At 33.1% G+C, this 8,583-nt stretch overlaps 1 protein-coding gene across 1 annotated transcript; it reads right to left on the reverse strand.

Moving 5' to 3' along the window:
- LOC108738184 (DE-cadherin) lies at window positions 1-8,481 on the reverse strand. The gene is made up of 13 exons (XM_018471458.2): window positions 8,020-8,481; window positions 6,830-7,299; window positions 6,569-6,775; window positions 6,301-6,500; window positions 5,929-6,244; window positions 4,612-5,865; window positions 4,217-4,558; window positions 3,962-4,159; window positions 3,464-3,905; window positions 3,269-3,408; window positions 2,853-3,207; window positions 2,440-2,790; window positions 1-2,365 (listed from the first exon to the last, which is right to left on the reverse strand). The coding sequence occupies exons 1-13, from the start codon at window positions 8,114-8,116 to the stop codon at window positions 2,232-2,234; spliced, it is 4,506 nt and encodes a 1,501-aa protein (XP_018326960.1). The 5' UTR covers window positions 8,117-8,481; the 3' UTR covers window positions 1-2,231.
- Window positions 8,482-8,583: the final 102 nt, after the last annotated feature.

Here is an 8,583-nt window from a genome sequence, read left to right on the forward strand (position 1 = left end):
TAAATGTATAATATAAGAAACTACAAATTATAATAAATGTAATTGATAAACAACCCTAAGCTACGACTTCTTCAAACAAATCCCACAAAATCTGCTGACTAGTCGCTTAGGTGGATATTGTTTTTAAAAATTAATTCAATTTAATGTAAAGGGTTTTATTTAAGACAAAAAAAGTTATTTGCATCACAGTTTCGTGCCTGTACATTCGGTATATTTATGGAATATAAATTAAACGTAATGACCAATAGGTCTCGCAGCTACGTAAAAATAAAGATGAAAATTATTAACACAGACGTTACATACATATGTATTTTATAATATAAACAACTAAAAAAAAAGATATTGATTGTTCAAGAATTAATTGCTATCATAATTAAAGTAGATATACATTAAAATAACGCTTTTTTATTTTATTACTCTTTTGAACTAGAAATTTTAATTGTTTTAAGTTGAATTAGTATCGATTTGTTTAAATAATATTAAATAATACGACCATCAATTTATTTGTAACTAATTTACGATTCTCTCTTAGTGCAGTCATAACTAATACTTTCAAATACATCAAAAAAGATTTGTGAACAACTTGCCCTACGAAATGTGAGCAATATATCTGATTACATATCAGTCTTCTTTTTTTTTATTTTAGAACATTTAGTTACCCCTCGTCATTAATTAACCTTTGGCAGAACGTCACAAATAAATAACGCAAACCAACGCAATTTGTATCGAATAAAAGTAACTCAACCTTTTACCAAAATTTTCTGGTTAAAGCCCATTTTAACCAAAAAAGCTTATAACATAAATAATGAAAAAAAGGCAGAAAATTAATAATACAAAGGTAATACCAAAAATCTCACCAAAAACCACGAAATTGTATAAAAAAGCTCCCATCTGATGATGTAAGGTAATAATAAAATACAGAAAAAAAGATTACTACCTATATTCCTACAAGTTGTCCTATTTCGTTTTTATGAAAAATAAGCTTATTAATCCCGACTACAAGGAATGTTGCACTTTGCTTCAAATAATTACTTAAGTTTTATGAGTAGAAATAACTGAAAATATTTTTCAAAAACAAAACCCTCAGTATTACGTCTGAAAGGGTTAAATTAACTAATAATTCCAGTCCAATATAAAAACAATAAAAATACTATCGAGTTGGTTTCTCTTTTTTTCTTTCTTTTTAATATATTCGCAGTTGCATCTACTCGTAATCGTTTCATAACTTATTGTATAAATTACTTAATTAATATTGATATGACAGGAATGTGTGTAATTACAAATGTAACTGAAATCTATTCTAATCTTAATTAACAAATACGTTAAATAAATAACAGTCATGGTCAAGTAACTTAGATTTGATTTTTTTTTGCAAATTACAAACACTGTAATCTATAGGATTGTCATTATGTTCAGTTTTACAGAAATTAAAGCTAAACCATTGCCTTTTGATTATGTAATGTTTAATTGTTTGTGGGAAAAAAAAAACGTTACACTCCCATTACCCAAAAAAAGGCAGTCTCAAAAAGAGGGTTACAATTACTAAAGACAACAGTGTCTGTAAATTTCTTAAATTTAAAATTGCACAACAAAAAAAAAATATTTCCAATAAAAATAAAACTAAGCACCCTTATTCTGAACAATTTCAAATTAAGCATTGTTTTCGTTAGAACATCTAGGAACTCTATTTGCTTTACAATTAGCTGCACTTAAATATTCACAGGAGAAACGGGAAAGCTGCCCATTGGAATGTTTTAATTTTTTTCAAGTAGCTACCAGAGAACTTAAAAGTTATTATGTGACCATGGCTGCTTTCGCATAATAAAATTCAATAAGCCTATATTATATCCCACCCAGGCACTTCATGTTGTTGCCTTTTTTATACTGTATATCACACCGTAGTAAGGCACACATATTACTTTCTTTTTTAATGTCATTGACTTAACAGTAGCCAATGACGAAGCCAACCCTTAAAATTGGCGATATATTTGTATATTTATATATGTATATATAAAACTATAAAAAAATAATAAAAAAACAGTGTCCAGCGTCCGAAATTAATATGATCACAATACACAATAACAGTTAATCATCCATTCACTTAATTCACTTTATAAAATGAGAAACAGGTGTCGATATTATTTACAATCCTGTTTGTTAGCTGCCAAACTTGTCTTTGGTCAAGCGTATCTAGTTTTAAGTACTGTTTATGTTGAAAACAAGGAAATTTTTCAACACCAGGATTCTTCACCGCCATCCTGGCTACCGTCGTCACTAGGGTCTTCCCCGTACATGTCAGCCAATTTGCGGAACCGAGGACCAAAGTTAGATAAATAATTAAATTTCAAATCGCCATCGTCAGTGCCTAACAGAAAAAAAAAAATTACAGCCTCATATAAAACTAAAACCAAACCAATTTACTACTTCTCGTTTACTTACATGATGCCAATGATGAGAGTGATCCATCGCTATTTCCAAGACCTTCATAGGCATAATGACGTACATCATCATAAGGTAAGTTACTAGGATCCCTGTCGCAAATGTCCTTTTTACCACTCAAGAAACCGTTGATATCAGGGACTTCGGGAGCTTCCTGTCTATAAAGTCCATCAGAAATAGGAAGTTTGTCTTCCAGATGTTCTCCCCTCAGAACTGACATGTCAAAACCGGTATCCACTTCACCACCGCCTTCATCTTCATAGTTAATAATATTCTCGCAAATATCATCGGAATCTTTCTCATTCCAATTATCTTGTTTCCTCCTATGAACTACCACGGCCAAGAAAAGAACTGAAAAAAAAAATAGTAACTTATTATTTAAACAACTTTTTGAATATATGTAAATAACTTACTTATTAAAATGGCAATGCAAACCAGAATGGCCACAATAAAGCTGGAATCTATACTAAATGTTGCAGCACCAATAGTGGCGTAATTACAACTGGCATAAGCGTTTTTGTATTCCCCTGGACTTCCCAGGTTGTATGTTTTTCCATTGAAAGTCAAATTTCTCACACACCCAACGAAACCTTTGGAAGAAGGAACTTGAGTCCACCCTAACACTCTTGCCACTTCTGTCAGATCGTCTCTTGTACCACCAACTTGTAATGGGCCATTTGTGTTCAAGAAAATCGTGTCTTTATTAGGTGGAGCACCCAATTTCAAACAATTACTTTGATGGCAATCGTCAACAGATAAAAGAATTTCCTGAAAATAAAAATCATGGTTTTATTGGACTATACTGATTTATACAAATACAGTGACATACTTCAGGCTGCAACAAAATATGGATAGTATGGCTAGCACCGTCTGTTAATTTTTTGTGATCCAAGTACAACGAAGCAGTTCCACTTCCGTAGTCTACCAAGAGCAGGGGAAGTCCGTCCCGTAATTCCAACGACATAAAATCTAAAAACCACCACACTGTGTTAAAATGTTAAATCACAAAAATAACTTCATTTACCTCTAACTGTAGGTTTTGGAGACGCTGTCATGGGTCCAACATAGAATACTAAACCATTATCGTTTTGTGGTGTTATTTCCAAATGAATCTCAGAATAATTACACGATTCAAAGGGAGGATACATGGCCCAGCCATCACTATAAAATCCTACAGAAAAAAGTTCACATCTGGGTCCTTCAAATGCAGCCAAGCAGTTACACACTCCTGCCTCGTTCATGGTGCCCCCATTGAGACATTCGGCGTTTTCAGGTACAAGACAATCACATACCGCCTCTATTATCGCCTGAACACCCACAAACGAAGTCTGATTGGTAAAGACTACAGCAGGTTCCTCGTGAATATTCAATCTGTTGCTACAAGAGCTTCTTGAAGGACAAACTGACTCATTGAGACATTCGTTTATATTTATCATAACGAATTCCACACCAAGATCATTTTGAAGCTGAAAATGTAAATTATTAATTTGTTATCATTAATATTGAATTCCATAAGGCTTACATCTTTTTGAAATTGGCTAAGTTTAGCATTTAGTTTTTCTGGTAAATAGTACGGAGAACCATGAGCTGAAAATCTAACGTCAACAAGTGAAGCATTTGAAGGCGACGTTAAGACTGTAAAAACGTCTACGTTTTCGGCGGATGTGTTTAATATTTTAGCGAGCCGATTTTGCAAAATATCCTTTTTGCTTAAAGAATCCTACAAATATGTGATATAAAAAAACATGAAAAATTTAATCAGATAAATTGTACTTACCGAATTAGGTGCTTTTATAATAAAATCTTCCACTTTTATCCCCTTTATACGAACAGAACCTGACTTTCTTACAGCCTCTTCCGGTATCAACTTAACAGTGACGGTAACATTAGCAGAAACCGAATGTGATTGAATCACAGGCGGTGCTTCTTCAGTCACAATAAACTTCAGATCGTAGACTCCTTCTGGGGTTCCTTGTTTCATAATAATGCTGCCGTTATTGTGGTTCAACTCGAAATTTTCGTTTGGAAAACCACTCCATTGGAAATTCTTGTCACGAAGATCCCAATCGTCTGGATCGTCCACGTAAATACGTCCAATTGCAACATCAGGGGTCACGCCCTACAACAGAATCCGTAGAAAACAAATTTATATATAATTATGTAACAACTTACGTTATAATTGTAGACAAATATCTCACTGTAACCGTCTTTAGCTTCATTGTCGTTAACATCCCCGATAATTACTGTCATGTAACTAACGCCTGTTAATTTGGGGGTGCCACTGTCTGTTACAGCTATCGGAACAATGTAATATTTCTGAACTTCCCTATCAAATGTAACAAGTGCCTGTAAGACGCCACTGGTAGTTACAGCGAATTTTTGCCGAATTTCTACACTTGCTTCTGGCGCAAGATCATAAGTAAAGGGGGGACCATTTTCTACACTGTCGTAGTCGTCAGCAGTCAGTTGTGTTATGTCGCCAGGTTCTTGATTTTCGTACCACACGACAGTTGTCACGTTTAAAAATGGTTCGTTATCGTTAATGTCTTCTAGTTCTATAATAAATTCTGTCGATGTAAGTAGCGATCCAGGTCCTCCAAGTTCGTCGCTAGCATATATATAAACCTGATAAGCAGGAAAGCCGTCTGGTTTATCCCTATCCAGAGGTTTTATAAGTGTAACGCAGCCGTCTTTAGAGATCTGTATAAACGTTTTCTGTGATTCCCCTACGGAGTAAACTATCCGCTGGTCCGCATTCCTATCTTTAATATCTGGATCATAAGCTTTAATATTTAAAATACAACCATCCACAGCTTCTTCTTCCCTAAGCCTTATACGTTTCTCATAGGGATAGAAAACTGGTATTTCATCGTTCCTGTTGCCAATATTAATAATTACAGTAGCATTGTCTGAATAAAGTCCGTCGTTTGCTTCAACAGTTAAATTGTAGCTTTCAATTTTTTCATAATCGAGTTTGTTATTAACTTGAATCCTTCCAGTGGTATTTTCCATGTAGAAGGCATCGCCAACGTTTCCCTTGGTGATGCTGTAGATTATGAGAGAAGCTGTGTCTGGATCTAGGGCCTTCACTTCGATTACAGTCTTGCCTTTGTCCATATCTTCAAAAATATTGTCAGCAATGTATATGCCCTTAGTAAAACGAGGTTTGTTGTCATTTCTATCTTTTATATGGATAGGAAAGGCCTGCGTGGCTGAATTAGGCACATTTTTTGAACTTAGGGCACTTGGTGAATTATCTTTAGCAACAACGATAACGGGATAGAAATCGACCTTTTCCCTATCGAACATCTGAAGTGTAGTTATTTTCCCTGTCGTCTTATCAATATGGAAATGATCCATGTAATTCTGGAGCTCGTAACTTACTATATTATTAGCAGAAGTTCCATCTTTATCAATGGCACGAACCTTGTGAAAAAACAATTAGCATACTAAATAAAACAAAATATATACATTTATAGTTTATTTTACCTGCATAACAGCAGCTCCAGGCTGTTCGTTTTCTAAAACACTTCCTGATCCTATCTCTATAAAAGTTGGAATTTCATCGTTGACATCGGTTATTTTTATATTAATTGTCTTTGACGTGGACAAATGATCTCTGTTCGTGACACGTACGGTGAGTTGATATTCTGTAACTGTTTCATAATCCAAAGCACGGGCTACTGTAATAAAAGCACCAGAAGTATTAGCTCTTTGAGTAATCCTGAATGTCTCGTCAGAATTAGTTTGTTTCGTTTTTCCTTTGATCAATTCATAAGTCAAACCAACATCTTGAATGTTAGATCTGGAGATAAAAAAAAATTAACAAAACTGCAATTCTAAATTAATTGTTTTTCTTACTCTGCTTCAATGTCAGCAATATGGGAATCGACGTCGTTGTAGTTTTCTGGGAGATAGATTGGCTCTGTTGGAAATTTCGTGAATGAAGGTGGTTGCTTATCAGAACTGACTACTTGTATTTGAACATCTGTCGATGCTTCTTTCGGCTCTGCTCCGTTATCACGAACGACGACTTGCATTTTGAAGATTTGTCCTGTTTTCTATAGTTCGATTTTTTCATAAAATTAGTATTTGCTAGTTTATTTTAATATTTCTAACAACAACTTACCTCTACTAATGACTTTTTCAAATAAACTACACCAGTGTTTGCATCAATTCTAAAAAATTCGCTATACTCATTGAGTGTACCTGAAGAATAAGGTGGCATTAGACTGTAAGTGAGTCTTGCATTTTCGCCAGAATCGATGTCATACGCAAAAACACGCATTACCTCCCCATCAACTTTCAAATCTTCAACCACTTGCTCATTATATTGCTGAAATTTTTAAAAATGAACTTCTAAAGACCATATAAATAAGAGTTAACTTACAGATTTATCAAAAACAGGGTTATTATCATTTATATCCTCAATAGTTACTTTGAATGTACAATCTGACTCCAAAACAGGTCTTCCATTATCAGTAGCTTTTACAGTAACATAAAATTCTTTCTGATAACTGGGCTCATCCCTATCAAACCTTACATTTGTTGTTATAACACCAGTCACATTATCAATATTTAAATCTTGACGCTTGATATCTGGCTTAACTATTGAATAAGTTATGGTGCCCCCTGATTCCTTAGGGTCTATGTCAATGGCAGTTATTTTAGTAACATATGTGCCCCTTTCTTGCTCCTCCAACACAGAAGGCTTGTAGTTAGCACAGTCCAAAAATTCAGGCTTATGATTGTCTTTTGAATCTGATGGAACTGTTGCTATCCTAGATGACATCTCTTTGGCGTTGAACCCCATTGGTAACTCTGTCACTTGTGTAAAATGCTGGTCTGTGTAACTGTTATCTACATTTAAATAAAAATATGTTTTTAAAATACAATAAAACATAAGATCCCATTATCTACTCCTTTTCTTACAGGCAGCGTTAACTAAAATGCTACTGGTACATCATATAGGAAGTTTAAATTCTTAAAACTATTCAATTGAATGATTTATACAGTACAATTACTTTATAAGTTCAATGACAAAGTAATCATGAATATTTTCTTGTTTATTAGTTGATAACAACTACTATATGTATTATTGAATAAGTTAGCAGGCATTTTATCAATAATTAGGCTTTACTAGCTGCAATAAATATATGTATTACTTTAATTAACAATAAAAATCGATTTAATGGAATGTATGAGATTTTAAAATAATAATAAATAACAAGTTTCTAATGGATGAGTAATATGTACTTCCTTAAGAATCATCTCATGAGTAATTTAGTGTTCCTTCTTAGAAATCTCACTTCAAGTAGGAAGTAAATTTATTAGCTTGATAATCAGTCGATTATTTGATTTTTATACACTTACTTATTCCAAACAAGTAATTAATACTAGAGCAGAAAATAAAACCTTTTGCAATAAATGACTTTGGAGGGATTAAGTACACCTAAACCTTAAAATTTATAGTACAGATTTGTCTTAGAAATACACAAAATGATATTCATGTATAAGTAATATCAATTATATTAAAAAAATAACAATAAAATGATTAATTAGATTATAATTATAACTTACCTGAGAAAGGATCAAGCTGGGCTACAAAGCCCAAAGGTATTGATGCAAACATAATCAAAATCGACAAGTATTTAACCAAAGTTCTTGTATTCCCCATTTTCACTTCAAAAATGAATTAACTTAAACAAATTCAAAACTACAAGCAATTTTTTCTGTTAATCAACAGGTTGGTATGTGTTCACAGGTATTTGCGGTAACATAACTTTAACAGTGTGACTCAGAGTTATGGATCGTTTACACAATGAGCACATTTCACTGATTTTATAAACGAAATAACGGTTTCTGAGCTTTAGAGGTTACACCCAATTCACTTAAATTCATTACAATAAATAACTAAACATATAAGTAACAAATTAACAAAACCATTCGTTCAAACTACCCCAAATACAATTATCACTACACAAAAACTACCTAACTTGCTCTGATTGTAGCATACCTAACTTAACTAAATAATAATACTACTACAGCGCTTGTGCTCTGTTGCAGATTATAACGAACTACACAAAGAGTCCACTGTTGCCATTTCGTTATTTTAATTTAATTAAAATAAATAAAATATTAATT

Source organism: Agrilus planipennis, unplaced genomic scaffold (genome assembly GCF_000699045.2).
Source record: "Agrilus planipennis isolate EAB-ADULT unplaced genomic scaffold, Apla_2.0 scaffold88, whole genome shotgun sequence".
In the NCBI taxonomy this organism is placed as follows: Eukaryota; Metazoa; Arthropoda; class Insecta; order Coleoptera; family Buprestidae; genus Agrilus; species Agrilus planipennis.